Raw genomic sequence first — 20,284 nt, 5'->3', positions numbered from 1 at the left:
AAGGCTGCGTCACTCCATGGGTCTTGTTCAACGAATTTTTAGTATAGCAGAATTTGTACAGGCATTACAAATACATGCAAGTGGTCGACGTTTCGATGCCTTACGACATCTTGATCACGACCACATGTATCAAAGAAAATACCAGCATACTGTATGTATGTATATATATATATATATATATATATATATATATATATAGACAAATCCAGTATTGTACTACAGTTCTAAGGGTTCTCTCCTCTTTTGTAGCTATAACACAGAGATGGCGATTCTACCGCCATCCCCCGCCAGCAGCCGGCCACCGCCAGGGGCAGGCGCACAAGATGCTCGCATGCCCCGTGGCAACGGAGCTTGGCAAGGGTCCCCGCTGCTTCCCCCACTGTCGCCACCGGTCCCCCTCGCCGCTCGACGACCCCCCCCCCCGAACTGGGCAGCATCTCACTGAAGCGGAGACGGGCAGGGAGACGCTGCCCAGCCGCCATGATACTGGAACGCGCGTGCGCGTGAGACGCATGCGCATCCCAGTCTCTATCGCCGGCGCTCACCAGTGAAAGGGATCTAGTGAGCACCAGCCAAGGAAGAGCCCGGCTCCATCTGTAACTGAATTTAAAACTCTTCTGAGCTACCATATTCCAGATCAAAGGACAGACAGTAGTAAAAAAAGAGGATAGTAAAAAGAAGTAAAATTTCAATTTTTGCAATTACGATATGGAAACCGAAGCAGCCGGTATTATCATCAACAATCCACTGTTTATTATTGATATCCTAAAATATATTCTAACTTCAATAGCATTTGCATTCTAACAAATACTGTAGGAACATTACCAAGTAACTAAGCCTGCCTTAGTTTGCCCAAATCCTGCTGTTTAAGGGTCGGCTTGGACAGTCTGATTAAACTTAATGGTTGTCTGATGACTACACAAACATCTGCCTGATCAAAACACATTGAATATAAAGAATGAGGAGACATGTACTAAAATGTAAGGACAGTTTGTTTAAAAACCAACTGAAATGGACAATAACATTTAAGTGCATCTGATTCATATATACAGTAAACATACAATTGATAGCAATTAACGATCACTTACTGCTGGATCTCTAGCTTTATGGTGTGTACACACGGTTGATTAGGCTTGATATGCGATCGAATCGTACGGAAAGCCACACGACATGCATGCAATTTGGACGATATAGTGCATATCTGCACTATATAGTCATTGCTGCCCTGTCTATCTGGGTTTCGATTTGTGCTGTGCGGGAGCGCGCATCGGGATCGCAAGCTAAAAACCCTGTGCCTATATAGTCAAAATCTCAGGCAGATTGTACCCACGTGTACACACCATTAGTTTCAGGATCCTTACGTGATATGTACAAAGCACTCACAATACAAGCATGCACTTCCAGTTACTCTTTGTGAACCCTAGAATAGAGTTATATGCCAACTGCTGTCTGATAGGCTTGGACTAGCCCCCAAGCTGCAAGAGGCTGAAGAAGACTCTAGACGGGAAAAAGTTTATGCTTGTGCAATTGTTGATCTACACAACCACAGCAGGGCAGAAGCTGCTGCAGCAGTCAGAGCAGGTCTCCAACTATCCACCTACCCTACCCAATCACAGCAGGGCAGAAGCTGCTGCAGCAGTCAGAGCAGGTCTCCAACTATCCACCTACCCTACCCAATCACAGCAGGGCAGAAGCTGCTGCAGCAGTCAGAGCAGGTCTCCAACTATCCACCACCCTACCCTATCACAGCAGAGCAGAAGCTGTTGCAGCAGCCAGAGCAAGTTTCCAACTATCCACCCACCCTTGCCAACCACAGCAGGGCAGGAGCTGCTGCAGCAGCCAGAGCACGTGTCCAACTATCCACCTTCCCTAACCATTCCCAGTAGGGTAAAAGCTGCTGCAGCAGCCAGAGCAAGTCTTCAACTATCCACCCACCCTTGCCAACCACAACAGGGAAGGAGCTTCTGCAGCAGCCAGAGCAAGTCTCCACTATCCACCCCCCTTGCCAACCACATCAGGGCAGGAGCTGCTGCAGCTGCAGCAGGTACAGAAGATCCTGAAAACCCTCAATGAATAGGCCAACAATAAAGAGAGAAAATAACTGACTGGTGATCGATCTCACATGGCTTTCACAATGATATCTACAGTGTTGATTCACAGCTCTGTGGATTCACTTATTCATTTCAGTTTATCAAAAGTTTTGTAAAATTAAAATATTTTTCATTTAATGGACACTTACAGGCCTTTAAGGGTCCACTTAAGGGAGTCTGTTTATTGTGTTGTATTCAGAAAATCATAAGCTGCATAACAGCATATCACAATGCATGAAAACAACAGAAATAGCATGGACCCTTATGACAGCACCCTTAACGGCTCATTCTGATGAAACCCATCTTCGAACTTAGATTTACCCTTCAGATGATAAGGTAGTGTGCAAAGTTAGTAGACAATTAGTTAAAGCGTTCAAGAGTTATCGTGGAACATCCATACACACACACAGGGCTGGCAACAGAAATCATGGGGCCCGGTACACTGATATATTTGTGGGGCCCAATACCCCGCCCCCTTGAGCAGAAATGTTTTTGTACACTGCGTATTGAAAGTGTTTTTTTATTGTTGCGAAAGGAACGTAATTAATAGTCAATTATACCGGAGGGGGGTACCGGGCAAGCTCCCTTACAGGAATCCAGGGGGGTACCCTTATAAACCATTGCTAGGCACTGCACTGCTGCAGCCATGCTTACAGACCTTGAGCCCCTCAGAACCTTGGGGTCCCTCACAAGCTTGGGGCCTGGTACAGGTGTCCCCTTTGACCCCCCCCCCTGTCGCCTGCCCTGCACACACACACACACCGTTCAATTATGCTTATTTAGATAGCACAGTACAGCAGCATGTATGCTATAATAAATGTACAAATATAGTACAACAGCAGGTACAGTATGCCATAATGATATACAGCAGCAAGTATGCGGAAAGAGGGACAGTTGGGAGGTATGTTAACATAATACAGCGTTAGGTATGCTGTCATGATATACTGTATTAATAACATAGTGCTGCAGGTATGCTGTGATACTGTAATGTAATAATAAATTGGTACAGCCATGCCATCATGATGTAATAATGACCAAGTACAGCAGCATTTATGCTATATTCATTTAATAATATATTACAACAGCAGGTATGCTATATTGATAGAATTATAACCTAGTACAGCAGCAGGTATGCTATAATGATGTAAGTATAACATACAGTAGTACAGAAGCAGGTATACTATAATGATGTAAGTATAACATAGTACAGCAGCAGGTATGCTATAATGATGTAAGTATAACATAGTACAGCAGCAGGTATGCTCTAATGATGTAAGCATAACATAGTACAGCAGCAGGTATGCCATAATGATGTAAGTATAACATAGTACAGCAGCAGGTATGCTATAATGATGTAAGTATAACATAGTACAGCAGCAGGTATGCTCTAATGATGTAAGTATAACACAGTACAGCAGCAGGTATGCTCAAATGATGTAAGCATAACATAGTACAGCAGCAGGTATGCCATAATGATGTAAGTATAACATAGTACAGTAGCAGGTATGCTATAATGATGTAAGTTTAACATAGTACAGCAGCAGGTATGCTATAACTATGTAAGTATAACATAGTACAGCAGCAGGTATGCTATAACGATGTAAGTATAACACAGTACAGCAGCAGGTATGCCATAATGATGTAAGTATAACATAGTACAGCAGCAGGTATGCTATAATGATGTAAGTATAACATAGTACAGCAGCAGGTATGCTCTAATGATAGAATTATAACATAGTACAGCAGCAGATATGCTATAATGATGATGTAAGTATAACATAGTACAGCAGCAGGTATGCTATAATGATGTAAGTATAACATAGTACAGCAGCAGGTATGCTATAATGATGTAAGTATAACATAGTACAGCAGCAGGTATGCTCTAATGATGTAAGTATAACATACTGTAGTACAGCAGCAGGTATGCTATAATGATGTAAGTATAACATAGTACAGCAGCAGGTATGCTCTAATGATAGAATTATAACATAGTACAGCAGCAGGTATGCTATAATGATGTAAGTATAACATAGTACAGCAGCAGGTATGCTATAATGATGTAAGTATAACAGTACAGCAGCAGGTATGCTCTAACGATGTAAGAATAACATAGTACAGCAGCAGGTATGCTATAATGATGTAAGTATAACAGTACAGCAGCAGGTATGTTCTAATGATGTAAGTATAACATAGTACAGCAGCAGGTATGCTATAATGATGTAAGTATAACATAGTACAGCAGCAGGTATGCTATAATGATGTAAGTATAACATAGTACAGCAGCAGGTATGCTCTAACGATGTAAGTATAACATAGTACAGCAGCAGGTATGCTCTAATGATGTAAGTATAACATAGTACAGCAGCAGGTATGCTCTAACGATGTAAGTATAACATAGTACAGCAGCAGGTATGCTATAATGATGTAAGTATAACAGTACAGCAGCAGGTATGCTCTAATGATGTAAGTATAACATACTGTAGTACAGCAGCAGGTATGCTATAATGATGTAAGTATAACAGTACAGCAGCAGGTATGCTCTAATGATGTAAGTATAACATAGTACAGCAGCAGGTATGCTATAATAATGTAAGTATAACATAGTACAGCAGCAGGTATGCTATAATGATGTAAGTATAACATAGTACAGCAGCAGGTATGCTCTAATGATGTAAGTATAACATAGTACAGCAGCAGGTATGCTCTAATGATGTAAGCATAACATAGTACAGCAGCAGGTATGCCATAATGATGTAAGTATAACATAGTACAGCAGCAGGTATGCTATAATGATGTAAGTATAACATAGTACAGCAGCAGGTATGCTCTAATGATGTAAGTATAACACAGTACAGCAGCAGGTATGCTCAAATGATGTAAGCATAACATAGTACAGCAGCAGGTATGCCATAATGATGTAAGTATAACATAGTACAGTAGCAGGTATGCTATAATGATGTAAGTTTAACATAGTACAGCAGCAGGTATGCTATAACTATGTAAGTATAACATAGTACAGCAGCAGGTATGCTATAACGATGTAAGTATAACATAGTACAGCAGCAGGTATGCCATAATGATGTAAGTATAACATAGTACAGCAGCAGGTATTCTATAATGATGTAAGTATAACATAGTACAGCAGCAGGTATGCTCTAATGATAGAATTATAACATAGTACAGCAGCAGATATGCTATAATGATGATGTAAGTATAACATAGTACAGCAGCAGGTATGCTATAATGATGTAAGTATAACATAGTACAGCAGCAGGTATGCTCTAATGATGTAAGTATAACATACTGTAGTACAGCAGCAGGTATGCTATAATGATGTAAGTATAACATAGTACAGCAGCAGGTATGCTCTAATGATAGAATTATAACATAGTACAGCAGCAGGTATGCTATAATGATGTAAGTATAACATAGTACAGCAGCAGGTATGCTATAATGATGTAAGTATAACAGTACAGCAGCAGGTATGCTCTAACGATGTAAGAATAACATAGTACAGCAGCAGGTATGCTATAATGATGTAAGTATAACAGTACAGCAGCAGGTATGTTCTAATGATGTAAGTATAACATAGTACAGCAGCAGGTATGCTATAATGATGTAAGTATAACATAGTACAGCAGCAGGTATGCTATAATGATGTAAGTATAACATAGTACAGCAGCAGGTATGCTCTAACGATGTAAGTATAACATAGTACAGCAGCAGGTATGCTCTAATGATGTAAGTATAACATAGTACAGCAGCAGGTATGCTCTAACGATGTAAGTATAACATAGTACAGCAGCAGGTATGCTATAATGATGTAAGTATAACAGTACAGCAGCAGGTATGCTCTAATGATGTAAGTATAACATACTGTAGTACAGCAGCAGGTATGCTATAATGATGTACTGTAAGTATAACAGTACAGCAGCAGGTATGCTCTAATGATGTAAGTATAACATAGTACAGCAGCAGGTATGCTATAATGATGTAAGTATAACATAGTACAGCAGCAGGTATGCTCTAATGATGTAAGTATAACATAGTACAGCAGCAGGTATGCTATAATGATGTAAGTATAACATACTGTAGTACAGCAGCAGGTATGCTATAATGATGTACTGTAAGTATAACATAGTACAGCAGCAGGTATGCTATAATGATGTAAGTATAACATAGTACAGCAGCAGGTATGCTATAATGATGTAAGTATAACATAGTACAGCAGCAGGTATGCTCTAGTAGTAGTAGTAGTAGTACGTTTATTTATAAGGCGCCGCAAAGTGTCCGCAGCGCCGTACATAGCAAACAAAAAAATTACGAGGTAACGTACAGGGTGTGTTGAAAAATACAGTATAAATAGGGGTATAGCTGGTAGAACTAAAATCAGCATCAGTTTAGAAGTAGGTGTGGAAATTGTCGAGGAGACTGAAGATGAAGTAGAGGAAGGGAAGAACAGGACAGGAGCACAGGTGAGGTAAAGAGGTAGGGTGAGTACGTGAGGAAGGAGGGCCCTACTCATAAGAGTTAACATACTAAAAATAGGTGGGTTGACGAACGAAAAACAATAGGATAAGTAGGAACGGAGGAAAATGGAGGCAGGATAAGAGGATCAAAAGAGGTTAGGAGGAGGGATAGGCTAGTCGAAAAAAGTGGGTTTTGAGGGAGCGCTTGAAGGAGGTAAGGGAATCAGAAAGCCTGATGGGTGGCGGGAGGTTGTTCCAGTGCAGGGGGGCAGCGCGAGAGAAGTCTTGGACACGGGAGTGGGAGGAGGTGATTAGGTGAGAGGTCAGTCGGCGGTCAGTGATGGAGCGAAGAGGACGGGATGGAGTGTGGATAGAGATCAGTGAAGAGAGGTAAGGAGCGGTGGAGGAGGAGAGAGCCTTGTAGGTGGTGGTGAGGAGTTTAAAGAGAACTCGGAAAGGAATGGGGAGCCAGTGAAGAGATAGACAGAGGGGGGAGGCGGAGGTAGAGTGGCGGGAGAGGAAGATGAGCCTAGCAGCAGCGTTGAGAATGGATTGGAGAGGTGCGAGGCGGGTGAGAGGTAGCCCAGAGAGAAGGATGTTGCAGTAGTCAAGGCGGGAGATGACAAGAGAGTGAATGAGAATTTTGGTCGCGTCAGTGGAGAGGAATGGTCTGATGCGTGAGATGTTGCGTAGGTGAAAGCGGCAAGACTGTGAGAGAGCACGAATGTGGGGGGTGAAAGTGAGGGAGGAGTCAATGATGACACCGAGGCAGCGCGTTTGGTCGGTGGAGGTGATCTCGGTTTCACCAATACTGATGGAGATAGTGGGAGAAGAGGGGATATTCGGGGGATGGAAGATTAGAAGTTCAGTTTTAGCCATGTTTAGCTTCAGGAAGCGTTGGGTCATCCAGGCTGAGATGGCCGTGAGGCATTCAGAGACCTTGGACAGGAGTGATGGGGATAGGTCGGGGGAAGAGAGATAGATTAGGGTATCATCAGCATAAAGGTGGTAATGAAAACCATAGGAGCTGATGAGGGTGCCCAGAGAGGTGGTGTAGAGAGAGAAGAGGAGAGGGCCAAGGACAGACCCTTGGGGAACACCGACTGGCTGCGGGGTAGTAGGAGAGGAGGAGCTCGGAGTGGAGACGGAGAAGGAGCGATCGGAGAGGTATGAGGTGAACCAGGAGAATACCGTGCCAGTGATGCCAAAGGAGCGGAGGGTGTTGAGCAGGAGAGGGTGGTCAACAGTGTCAAAGGCAGCCGACAGATCAAGCTGGATGAGGATAGAGAAGAGGCCTTTGGATTTAGCCGATATTAGATCGTTAGTGACTTTGGTCAGGGCAGTTTCAGTGGAATGTAAAGGGCGGAACCCGGATTGGAGGGGGTCGAGAATGGAGTTAGCAGTAAGGTGGCTTAGGAGACGATTATAGGTCAGACGTTCTAGGAGCTTGGAGGCAAAAGGGAGGAGGGAGATGGGCCTGTAGTTGGATGGAGAGTTGGGGTCCAGATTTGTTTTTTTGAGAACTGGGGAGACAAGAGCGTGTTTGAAGGAGGAAGGGAAGATCCCAGAGGATAGGGAAAGATTAAAGAGGTGAGCCAGGTGAGAGCAGACTGACGGACTGAGACGACGGATAATATTGGAGGGGATAGGATCGAGCGGGCAGGTGGAGGGAGAAGCGGATTGAAGGATAGAGTGGACTTCAGCAGCAGTGGTGGGGTAAAATGAGGACAGGGGTTGGAAGGAGGGGAGTGGGGATGTAGGAGGGGAGGAGGGAGAGGGTGAGGTCATGGCAGCAGTGATGGCAGTCCTGAGAGAGGAAATTTTGGTTGAAAAGTAGGTAGCAAAATCAGCGGCTACGATGGAGGACGGAAGAGCTGGAGGAGGGGGGGAGAGCAAGGAGTTGAAGGTGGCGAAGAGCCTGCGGGGATTGGATGATTGGGAAAGGATGAGGGACTTAAAGTAGGATTCCTTGGCCAGAGCAAGGGCAGAGCTGAAGGAGGAAAGAATGAATTTGAAATGGAGATAATCCGCGAGGGAGCGTGATTTCTTCCAGAAGCGCTCAGCAGTGCGAGAGCACTTTTTAAGGAATCGGGTGATAGGCGAGTGCCACGGTTGGGGGTTGGAGCATCGAAGGGGGATAGAGGATGGAGGGCAGGCAGAGTCCAATGCCGAAGATAGGGTGTCATTATAGAGGGAGGCGGCGAGGTTCGGGCAGGACATGGCGGTGATTGGGGCGAGAAGAGGACACAGCGTGTTTGAGAAGGCAGCAAGATCAAGTGTGTTGACGTTATGCCGTGAGACAATGCGCTTGGGAGGGGGAGTGGGAGAGGGGGAAGCAGTGAGGGAGAAGGAGATGAGGTGATGGTCAGAAAGAGGAAAAGCCGAGATAGTGTAGTCAGTAAGGGAACAAGAGCGAGAGAAGACGAGATCGAGGGTGTGTCCTTGGATGTGGGTGGAAGAGGTAGTCCACTGAGATAGGCCAAGAGAGGAGCAGAGAGAGAGGAGTTTGGAGGTGCCAGGATCAGCGGGGTTATCCAAGGGGATGTTAAAGTCACCAAGAATGACAGATGGCAGGTCAGAGGAGAGGAAGTGTGGGAGCCAGGCGGCGAAGTTGTCAAGAAATTGGGAGATAGGGCCAGGGGGGCGGTAGATTGCAGCAACACGGAGGTGGTAGGGGTAGTATAGACGGATAGAGTGAAACTCAAAGGAGGAGAAAAGGAGAGAGGGTTCAGGGTGAATGACACTGTGGGTGCATGAGGCTGAGAGGAGAAAACCCACGCCGCCACCTTGGCGACCGTCCGGCCTGGGAGTGTGAGAGAAAGAGAGGCCACCGTGGGAGAGAGCAGCCGGAGAGACAGACTCAGAGGTGGAGAGCCAGGTCTCGGTGATAGCAAGGAGGTGGAATGTTCTAGAGATGAATAGGTCATGGATGGCAGGGAGTTTGTTGCAGATGGATCTGGCGTTCCATAGTGCACAGGAAAGAGGGGGGGGTGGGTTGTGTATTTATGTGGATAAGGTTTTTGGGATTGCAGAAGCGAGGGGGGGTTGTTGGGAGGGTGGGGGTGCGGGGGCGAGTGGTCAGGATAGGTATGGGATGGGAGGGGGGAGGAGCAGTTGGAGAAAGTGAAGTTGAGAGATTAACAGCCATGAGGAACCGAAGGTGAGAGGGTAGGTTAGTGAAGTATAACATACTGTAGTACAGCAGCAGGTATGCTATAATTATGTAAGTATAACATAGGCCCTTATTCTGGTAGACTCACTAAGCAGTGTAAATTTCTTTGCTTAGCGAGCCAACTAAGGCCACCAGCCAGGTGAGCGAATGCCCCCCGCCGCTCGTACATTCCCGACGCATTGCAAATGGATGTTTTGCATAAACATCTATTCGCAAAGGAGCATACGGGGTGAAAACATTCGATGGTTGACTTAAATAATACCAGCAGATGAGCCGAGGCCGGCGATGATGCGGGGGCTAGCATCAGCTCTCACTGCTCATCTTTGAACTGTACACACTGGGCATCTTCTGAGCTGAAAGCAGCTCGAACGACAAAACTGAGCTTCTTTCAGCTCAAAATCATCCAGTGTGTATGGGCCTTTACTGTGATCCCTGTGTGAATCTACAATATATGGCCTATTCAAACATTAAAAATGATGTGTCCAGATGTATGTATGACCTCTCCGCTAGTCTCCAGTCTCCAGTATTTTTTTTATTGCTTGATATATCTGTCTTTTGGTTCCTTTTGGTTTAATGTTTGTGTACTGTATGGGAAGACAGTCCCATATGAATCAATAAACACTATGCTACTTTAGACAAGGGATGGGGAACCTTCGGCCCTCCTGTCATTGAACTACACATCCCAGCATGCCCTGCAACAGTTTTAGCATGGCCAAATAGTAAAACTGTAGCAGGGCATGCTGGGATGTGTAGTTCAACAACAGCTGGAGGGCCAAAGGTTCCCAATCCCTGCTTTAGACCTACCATTAATGCCTGCTCCCCTTGTGACCCATTCATCAAAATAGACCAGTAATATACAGTATTGAAGGAGAAACAATAGTTTATTATTATTTTAAGAATCAAATATGATTTTAACATTTATTTTTAAGAAGAGAATTGTATTTAATAATTAGTTACATTATGGGACTGTAATACCGTATGTATCATACAGGCAACATGTATTATATTTCATCCTGCTATAAATACTACCAAATCATGACATAATACACTGAAGGGCCTTTTTTTGGGTTTTGGTTTTAGTTTTGGATCTGGATCTCCCTTCGGGTTTTGGATCTGGATTGGTTTTGGCAAAACCACCCTTGCGGGTTTTGGTTTTGGAACTGGATTTTTTTGTAAAAATGCTAAAAATTGCTAAAATAAGTGATTTTCAGCCTGTTTTTGCCCCTAAAGTATTATTAAGCTTAACAACATTAATTTCCACTCATTTCTAGTCAATTTTGATCACTTCACAGCTCACAAAATTGTTTTCATTGACTGTAGTAGGGCCAAAAGGTTATACCGAGGTAACTGGATGACTTAGGCGACAGCAATGGGCATCACATACATGTGGACCTTACACTTCCAACCTGGCACATCTTGGAAGCCGAGCATCTCTGCAGGGGCAGACAGGGTGGCAGTTTAATAAACTACCCCCCCCCCCCCCCCCCCCCAAAAAAAAGAGCAAAGAATCCAAAGATGTGCAAGTTCAAATTGTCCTTGGGCCCTCCCACCCACCCTTAGTTTTACTAGTAGCTGCGCTCCTCTGTTAGAACCTTAAAACAAGTACCAAGACCCCCACACTGGACACTGGATATATGTAGTCACACTGGACAATGGATATATGTCACACTGAACACTGGATATATGTCGTCACACTGGACACTGGATATATGCCGTCACACCGGACAATGGATATATGTCGTCACACTGGACACTGGATATATGTCGTCACACTGGACACTGGATATATGTCACACTGGACACTGGATATATGTCGTCACACTGGACACTGGATATATGTCGTCACACTGTACACTAGAAATATGTCATCACACTGGACACTAGAAATATGTCGTCCTACTGGACAATGGATATGTGCCGTCACACTGGACAATGGATATATGTCGTCACACTGGACAATGGATATAGGCCGTCACACTGGACACAGCCCGTTACACTGGACACTGGATACAGCCCATCACCCTGGACACAGCCCCTGGACAATGGACACAGCCCCTGACACACTGGACACAGCCCCTTGTATTATGGACACTGCAGCCCCTGTACACAGTGTACACTCAGCAGCACTGCAGCACCTGCGTGTGAGCACTGACGCACCGAGTTAGTTAAATCACACAACACAGAGCTAAATAAACACAACACAGGGCACGGGCCACAGGACAGCCCCTGGACAGTGGACACAGCCCCTGACACACTGGACACAGCCCCTTGTATTATGGACACTGCAGCCCCTGTACACAGTGTACACTCAGCAGCACTGCAGCCCCTGCGTGTGAGCACTGCAGCACCGAGTTAGTTAAATCACACAACACAGGGCTAAATAAATCACAACACAGGGCTCGGGCCACAGGGCACAGGACAGCCCCTGGACAGTGGACACAGCCCCTGACACACTGGACACAGCCCCTTGTATTATGGACACTGCAGCCCCTGTACACAGTGTGTACACTCAGCAGCACTGCAGCCCTTGCGTGTGAGCACTGCAGCACCTAGTTAGTTAAATCACACAACACAGGGCTCAGGCCTACATAAATCACTACAACACAGGGCACGGAGCACAGGGCACAGGGTACGGAGCACAGGGCACGGAGCACAGGGCGCAGAGCACAGGGCACGGAGCACAGGCCATGGAGCACGGAGCACGGATTTTCCCACCCACTCTCTTCCCTCTCCTAGATTGGAGTGAAGATGGCGGGGCGCGCGTGTGTCTTTTATAATATCCCGGTCCCGCGAGAATCCAACAGCGCGATGATGACGTTTTGCCTCGTTTTCTGTCTGGAATTCAGGTGGGAACTCCTGAACAGACTCGGATCCTGACTCGGATCACGATATTCGGATCTGCCGGATCCCGGAGATCCGGACCCGCTCATCTCTAGTAATAGTAGTTGGTTCCATTGTAATGTGATGTCCTGCAAATGGCCAGACCTGTCTCAGTTGTAATCTGACATCTCCTCAGTTACAGTAGTTTGAACACCTGCTGGCTGCTCGTGGCAAGGAGAAGTGAATTGTTGAAGTTTGAATGGGGCATGATAGTGGGCGCCAGGCAAAGGGGACGTTTCATTTCTGAAGTCGTGTGACATTCACAACTTTCCTCTATCTACAGTCGCGTGTGTACCAGGAATACCTCATGGAAGGCATTACCAGTCACAGTTACAATGCAGTGGCCACAGCTGTGGTACCAGACAAGTGACACTGGTTTATATCACATCCATGTTCAATGCAGGAGGTACCAGATGCAGGAATGGATTATTGGCTAGACAGCAACTAGGTCAACAAGCTTTAGGTTGTCATCACTAGGTCGACATGCATGAAGGTCGATGGGTTTAGATCGAGACACGCATTAGGTCGACATGGGGTTTTTCACTTTTTTTTTACTTGAATGTCAACACAGTTAACATGGACACTATTTTATTCTGGCCACCACGCCCTAGTGGATGGTAGAGCAAGAAATACCACCTGTTGGTACATGTCGGCTCCAAAAAAAAGTGAAAAACCCCATGTTGACCTAATGCTTGTGTCGATCTAATAACCTTGTCGACCTAACCCCATGTTGACCTTCAGTCATGTCGAACTTGCATGCATGTTGACCTAGTGGTGTCGACCCAATTCTTTTCAACCTCAATGCTTGTAGACCTAGTAACTGTACATATACATATCCAGCAGGCCAGTGCAGCATTTTTTTTAGATTCTATGAGATATTGGAGCAAAAGACCCACCTGAGCGCCTCACCTGAGTTTGTGACGTCGCTAATTGGACCCTGGAGGACTGACAACATGTGGCGTGAGCCATAACTACAGTTGTTTGGAGCTGATGTAGGATCCGGGTGTGGAACAGAAACCACTGCCATTGCCTCCTAGAGTTAGGCCTCTGGCGCCATGATCTACACTGTAAACCTGTTTTTCTAACCAATCGAAATGAGGGGTTCTCTGCAGTTCTCATGTACCACCAACAGGTCATGTTTTCTTGATTTCTTTAATCATGCACAGGTGACTTTGCTGACTAACTATCCCACCTGCCTCCCCAAACAGAAATTCTGAATGCAGGACTTGTTGGGGGTACTTGTGGGTTGAGGTTAAGAACCCCCTGATCTAAATGATGCATACTGGAGACCATTGCCTACCTGTGTCAGTAGATTTTGACTGTGCCATTGTTTCTTCTGGTGATTCCCTGAAGGTCTGAGCTGTGCCCGATCCCATATTTTCTGCTTGTTCTGTGTTGTCTGATCTGGAATCCAGTTTTGGCTCATCTGCAGCTGGTGCTGTACCTTCTTCAGCGGTTTTACTAGCACCGTCAGTGTTACCAGCTTCCTCCGTGTGTGTGGAGAGGTGACGCTTAGCTTTCTCCAGGGCCTGCTTAAAAGATTCCCTCATGTTATCCGCCGATTGCTTGGGATTGTCCACACTCTTTTTGTGATGGGATGACTGCCGTGGGAACTTAGAGGAAGGCGATGGCCTGACTTTCTTTCGACGTAGCTTTCCCTCCTCCATAATGAAGATGACTTTACCGGGTGGGGTTCCAGCACTTTCCATGCTGTAGACATCTGAGGTGGTGCTGGCTTCTGATGCCCAAGGTGTGGAGCACCGACTTGAGCCAGTCTCCCAATGGATTCCACTGTCTTCACACTGAACAGTGACCATAGAGAAGTCTGGATTGGACAGCAGGCATTGGAGTTTGGGTTTCACATCCCCAGTGTTGATGGCTTCCTTTAGGCTGGAATAAAGTTCAGGACAAATGATAATAAATAATTTAATAATAAAGTATGAACTGAGCAAAAACACCTGCACTCTGGCCTTGTAAACTAAAATACCCCATATTTAACTTTTCATATATCTATTACTAAACATTCAGTTTTCTACAGTGATGAGTGGGGCTTATGGTACATCATTATTTACATACAATACAGAATAATAATAGCTGAAGATAAGCAGGATACATAATGCCAGTCTTATATGTAATATTTACTTATGTACAAAATTCCTGAGGAGTAGACTTTGGGAAGGATAAATGATTTAGGGGTAGGTTCAGTTAGGTGCGAAGTGGCTCCCTCCACGAGTACGGTCATATGGTCGGCCTTAAGATGGTCGAAGTCATTAGGTCGACACCACTAGGTCGACTTACTGAACGGTTGACATGGGTCTAGGTCGACATGGGACAAGGCCGACAGGTCATTAGGTCGACACACACATTAGGTTGACATGGTCGACAGTCAAACCTTGACATGGGTTTTTTCACTGTTTTTTGAGCCAACGTGCCGACAGGCGGTATTTCATGCCCTACCATCCACTAGGGTATGGTGGGAGAATAAAATAGTGGCCGAAGCATGGCGAGGGGACACGGTGCACTCTATCCTGTGTCCATGTCGACTGTGTCAACATTCGGGTCAAAAAACAGTGAAAAACCCCATGTCAACCTTTTGACTGTCGAGTCGACCTAGACTATGTTGACCTAGTGGTGTCGACCTAATAACTGTCGACCAACTTTAGGTCGACCATATGATCCAGACCCGAGTAATGGTAGCCATACACTACTGCGATGTATCACAGCAGTGTATGGGCAGCCGATCCCCCGTGCAGTGCTTCACCATGTGATGTATCGCATCTGACCCCAGTTCCCCACAGCCGGGAGGAGGTCAGAGGTCGGACCTGCAGGTCGTGCATTGGACCTGAGCGGACATCAATGGCATCCGATTTGGGCCGATTTCTCTGCCCGATTCCTCGGGATCAGGTGAAATTGCCCCCATATGGCTGTGTTTATGGGGCTTTATGACCACACGCCGAGTGTTGCTCTTAGGTCAATAGTGTAATCTCACAGCATTCGCCTCTCATTCAGGGTCTGTGTGTATCAGTGTAAAATCGGCCACGTGCTGTTGTCCCATTTTAGATGTGGATGATGTGAGTACTGGGTGAGTTCATGTATATTTATGTACACAGTGCTTACATAAGCAGGAAGGTCTCCCAGCGACAATGAGGTGGGAAGAAGATGAAGTTTGAGTGAAGTAGCTAGGCTTATTGCTTTATTTATGTGGTTAATGCTGGTGTGATCCTTTAGTAGCCTACAGTGTTCAGTTCTTATTGCAGAGGGATCCTATCAGATCCCTCTCAACATGCCCTGCAGCCACAGATGCAGAGACGGACTCACGGCTCACAGATCCAGTCCAGGGACCAATTTTTTCATCACAAAAGACAGCTCTTGTCGTGCGTGTTAGTGCATATGTAATTAGTATTGATGTGATGCGCAGATTCGTGTCACTACTGCATCAAAATCAAACTGCTCTCAGGGAGGGGTTTAGAAGTTAGCTCTGAGAAGGTGAAGCACCTGAGTGACAGGTGGCCGGTTATGTGCCGGTGTGAGTTACTGGACAGCTGGGCAGGTGGCATTACACATGAACACAACACACTGGAGCATTATGTGACCGAGCTGCGGAGGGGAGGGGGACACTCCCCAGCTGTCATTTCTCAGGGAACTTAAAATAGAACAAACCCCTTTGCACAGACAGAGGAGGCTGTGGAATAAGACTCTGTCGGCACTCATAGATGAGAGGACTGCTATATGTTACATGTGTCCCGGGTACAGAGAGTGCCCCCCCACACACACACACACACGTCCCATGGGGTATGGGGTAGTGTCTGGGTACCTTTGTGCCAGCTCCTCTGCTTCCTCAGTGTCCAGGATATTCTCAAGCGCGGTTCCATCATCCAAACCCAGGGAGACCTCCGAAGCTCTATCAGACTCAGCAGGAACCAGACTTTCCATCCTCCAGTGGCCACTTCTTACTGGGGTGTTGTCCTCCACAGGATCAATCCTCCACTGAGCTCCTGGGAGAGACTGGTGTCATTGCAGCATTGGGAGCAGTCAATGGCTTCTATTCTCCTGACTAAGGGGAGTCTTAAAATAGACAGGGAGAGGAAAAACAACCTCAAACACACATGCTTTCTGCACCAAGCACTTCTTGTCCTGCTCCTGTCCCTGCTCTGGGTCCTAGGGCTAGCACTGTTGCATACAAAAGTAATTCTGCACATCTGACACAGAAAAAGTGGTGCAAACTATACAGGAAATGTTATAATGATAACAAAATTGTGTAAAAATGACTGAAGTTGCATTATCATTGGAAGCAGCGCTGTGTGGATTAATTACATTAATTACATTATTATCCAGGTTCATAGAGGTCATTTCTGTAAACTTCCAGATGTAGTACCCATGATGCATTGCTTCATAGTGTCAAACAGTGAACAGGGCCACTCCTCTTTTTATATTGGCAGAGGTCCCACTCCACCTCTTGTTGAATTAGCTACAAAGCCAAGGTGCTACCTACAACCTATTAGACGCTCAGTGATATAGTTACTTAAAATCCCCAAATAACAGGTCGATATTTTATATTTTATTGTATTGTTCTAGCAAAGCATTTAGTTATTGTAGAGTTCCCAACATTGATACCAGCAGTCACCGGGGAGAGATTACATTCTCCTGTCTGGACCGTTTCGGTTTTATACCACATCCTCAGATCGCACAGAAAGGCTGTCATTTATCTCTTTCCAAGTTTTGAGAAATCTCTCCCGAAGCCTCAACCTTTAAGATGCTGGAGGAAAGGCAAGGAGGGAAACACTTCATATATTTGGTTGGTTTTATATTGTTTAAAGTTAACCTTTAAGAAGAGATATATGACTATTTTTATAATAAAAATGCATTAGTAAATATTTATTTTAAATAATGAGGTCATGCAAAGGTGGGGACAGCCCTAAATGGGCTGGGTGTGGTTTACATTCCATGTACCATATACCGATAAAAATACCATACTGGTGTTCCGTTTCAAACACTTTTTATTCAGATGTATTAAGCATTAACAAGAGATAAATGCAAGGGTGATAAAGAGAGATAAACGTCCAGCCAATCACCTGCTAACTGTCATGTTACAGGCTGTATTTGAAAAAAGTCAGTAAGGAGCTGATTGGCTGAACGTTTATCTCTCATTATCACCCTTGCATTTATCTCTTGTTAAGGCTTAATACATCTGCCCCAATATTTGATGTTTTGATGTTTGGCCAAGGTTGAAGACCCCTGTTGAACATAAAATAAAAGTGCTGCAGTATTGCAATGCAAAACAAAAAATTGTTTTTCATAGGGCCATGGTGTTTGAGTTACTCAATTTTTTTGGTACAAACATACACATTATACAAACTAAAACAGAAACATATGGGCACAATACTCTCACAAACAAAAATACAATAAACATATTTATGTGCACAGTATGAATGACTAGATAATGAATCTACAAATACTCTCTGGCCATTCTTCAATGTATTCCCTAAAATGCTGTGGGAGGCTGAGCTTTCCGGGCATAATTTGATGTTGGCACAAAAAAGGTGGGGGACTGGCCTTATGTGTATACTGGGGAGTAGCCCCAAAAGAGGTTAAAGACTGGGCTTGCTGTGCAAAGTGGGATGTAGGCCCAAAAGAGGTTAGAGACTGGGCTTGCTGTGCATAGTGGGATGTAGGCCCAAAGAGGTTAGAGACTGGACTTGCTGTGCATAGTGAATTGTAGGCCCAAAAGAGGTTAGAGACTGGGCTTGCTGTGCATAGTGGGATGTAGGCCCAAAGAGGTTAGAGACTGGACTTGCTGTGCATAGTGAATTGTAGGCCCAAAGAGGTTAGAGACTGGGCTTGCTGTGCATAGTGGGATGTAGGCCCAAAATAGGTTAGAGATTGGGCTTGCTGTGCATAGTGGGATGTAGCCCCAAAAGAGGTTAGAGAATGGGCTTGCTGTGCATAGTGGGATGTAAGCCCAAAGAGGTTAGAGAATGGGCTTGCTGTGCATAGTGGGATGTAGGCCCAAAAGAGGTTATAGACTGGACTTGCTGTGCATAGTGGGATGTAGGCCCAAAGAGGTTAGAGACTGGGCTTGCTGCGCATAGTGAATTGTAGGCCCAAAAGAGGTTAGAGACTAGGCTTGCTGTGCATAGTGGGATGTAGGCCCAAAAGAGGTTAGAGACTGGGCTTGCTGTGCATAGTGGGATGTAAGCCCAAAGAGGTTAGAGAATAGGCTTGCTGTGCATAGTGGGATGTAGGCCCAAAAGAGGTTAGAGACTGGACTTGCTGTGCATAGTGGGATGTAGGCCCAAAGAGGTTAGAGACTGGGCTTGCTGCGCATAGTGAATTGTAGGCCCAAAAGAGGTTAGAGACTGGGCTTGCTGTGCATAGTGGGATGTAGGCCCAAAAGAGGTTAGAGAATGGGCTTGCTGTGCATAGTGGGATGTAGGCCCAAAAGAGGTTAGAGACTGGGCTTGCTGTGCATAGTGGGATGTAGGCCCAAAGAGGTTAGAGACTGGACTTGCTGTGCATAGTGAATTGTAGGCCCAAAAGAGGTTAGAGACTGGGCTTGCTGTGCATAGTGGGATGTAGGCCTAAAGAGGTTAGAGACTGGGCTTACTGTGCATAGTGGGATGTAGGCCCAAAAGAGGTTAGAGACTGGGCTTGCTGTGCATAGTGGGATGTAGGCCCAAAAGAGGTTAGAGACTGGGCTTGCAGTGCATAGTGGGATGTAGGCCCAAAGAGGTTAGAGACTGGACTTGCTGTGCATAGTGAATTGTAGGCCCAAAAGAGGTTAGAGACTGGGCTTGCTGTGCATAGTGGGATGTAGGCCCAAAAGAGGTTAGAGACTGTGCTTGCTGTGCATAGTGGGATGTAGGCCTAAAGAGGTTAGAGACTGGGCTTACTGTGCATAGTGGGATGTATCCCCAAAGAGGTTAGAGACTGGGCTTACTGTGCATAGTGGGATGTAGGCCCAAAGAGGTTAGAGACTGGGCTTGCTGTGCATAGTGGGATGTAGGCCCAAAGAGGTTAGAGACTGGGCTTGCTGTGCATAGTGAATTGTAGGCCCAAAAGCAGTTGGAGAGTGAGCTTGGTGCATATAGTCGGGTGTAGGCCCAAAAGAGGTTAGAGACTGTGCTTGCTGCACATAGTGGGATGCGGGCCCACAAATCAGATGACATCTGATTTGTCGTTTGGATCATCATGAAATGAGCTCTGCGATGATGCCGGGCTGTGTTGGCTGCATGCTGGAGGCAATGAAGCCATGACTGATAGTATTACAGACCGTGTACCAGCATCACTAGATGCAGATAGGGCAATGGGATTGCATAGTGCTGATCATATAAGGATCACTGTATCCTTCCCATACCTTGGTATATTGCTTACTATGGGACTTTAGTTTAACTATTTGCTGTTGTGTCCTCACAATACGTTTCCTGGACATTTCTTTGAAATTTTGCCATAGATCATGGCATCCTTAACAGTGCCCGTTATTTGGTCTTTTATTTCCTCCTCACCAGTGAGACATAATAAAATGAATGGCAGGCTCTTCACTGGCACTATTTGGCACTTGCACTCTTCTCTGTACTATGGTCATTGCATGTGTGGCATCTATACCACTCCAGCTGCTGCTGCTGATGTCATCAGAAGGCATCTTGTGGCCCTTCCTGGCCAATTGAACAGTTTTC

The 20,284-nt window shown here is 45.5% G+C and overlaps 1 protein-coding gene across 1 annotated transcript in view; it reads right to left on the bottom strand.

The window, feature by feature from the left end:
- The window catches only part of CMYA5 (cardiomyopathy associated 5), a 71,312-nt gene extending 54,768 nt beyond the window's left edge, over positions 1-16,544 (bottom strand). The window contains exons 1-2 of the mRNA XM_083151626.1: positions 16,426-16,544; positions 13,912-14,501 (exon numbers count right to left, since the gene is read on the bottom strand). Coding sequence (XP_083007752.1) covers positions 13,912-14,501; positions 16,426-16,544 — 709 coding nt within the window. The remainder of the gene's footprint in view (positions 1-13,911; positions 14,502-16,425) is intronic.
- Between the last annotated feature and the right edge of the window lie 3,740 nt (positions 16,545-20,284).

The sequence above is a fragment of the Crinia signifera genome, chromosome 1 (assembly GCF_055691185.1).
Source record: "Crinia signifera chromosome 1, ASM5569118v1, whole genome shotgun sequence".
NCBI classification, from domain to species: Eukaryota; Metazoa; Chordata; class Amphibia; order Anura; family Myobatrachidae; genus Crinia; species Crinia signifera.
The sequence above is the reverse complement of the archived record's forward strand: the minus strand, read 5'-3'. Positions and strand labels throughout refer to the sequence as shown.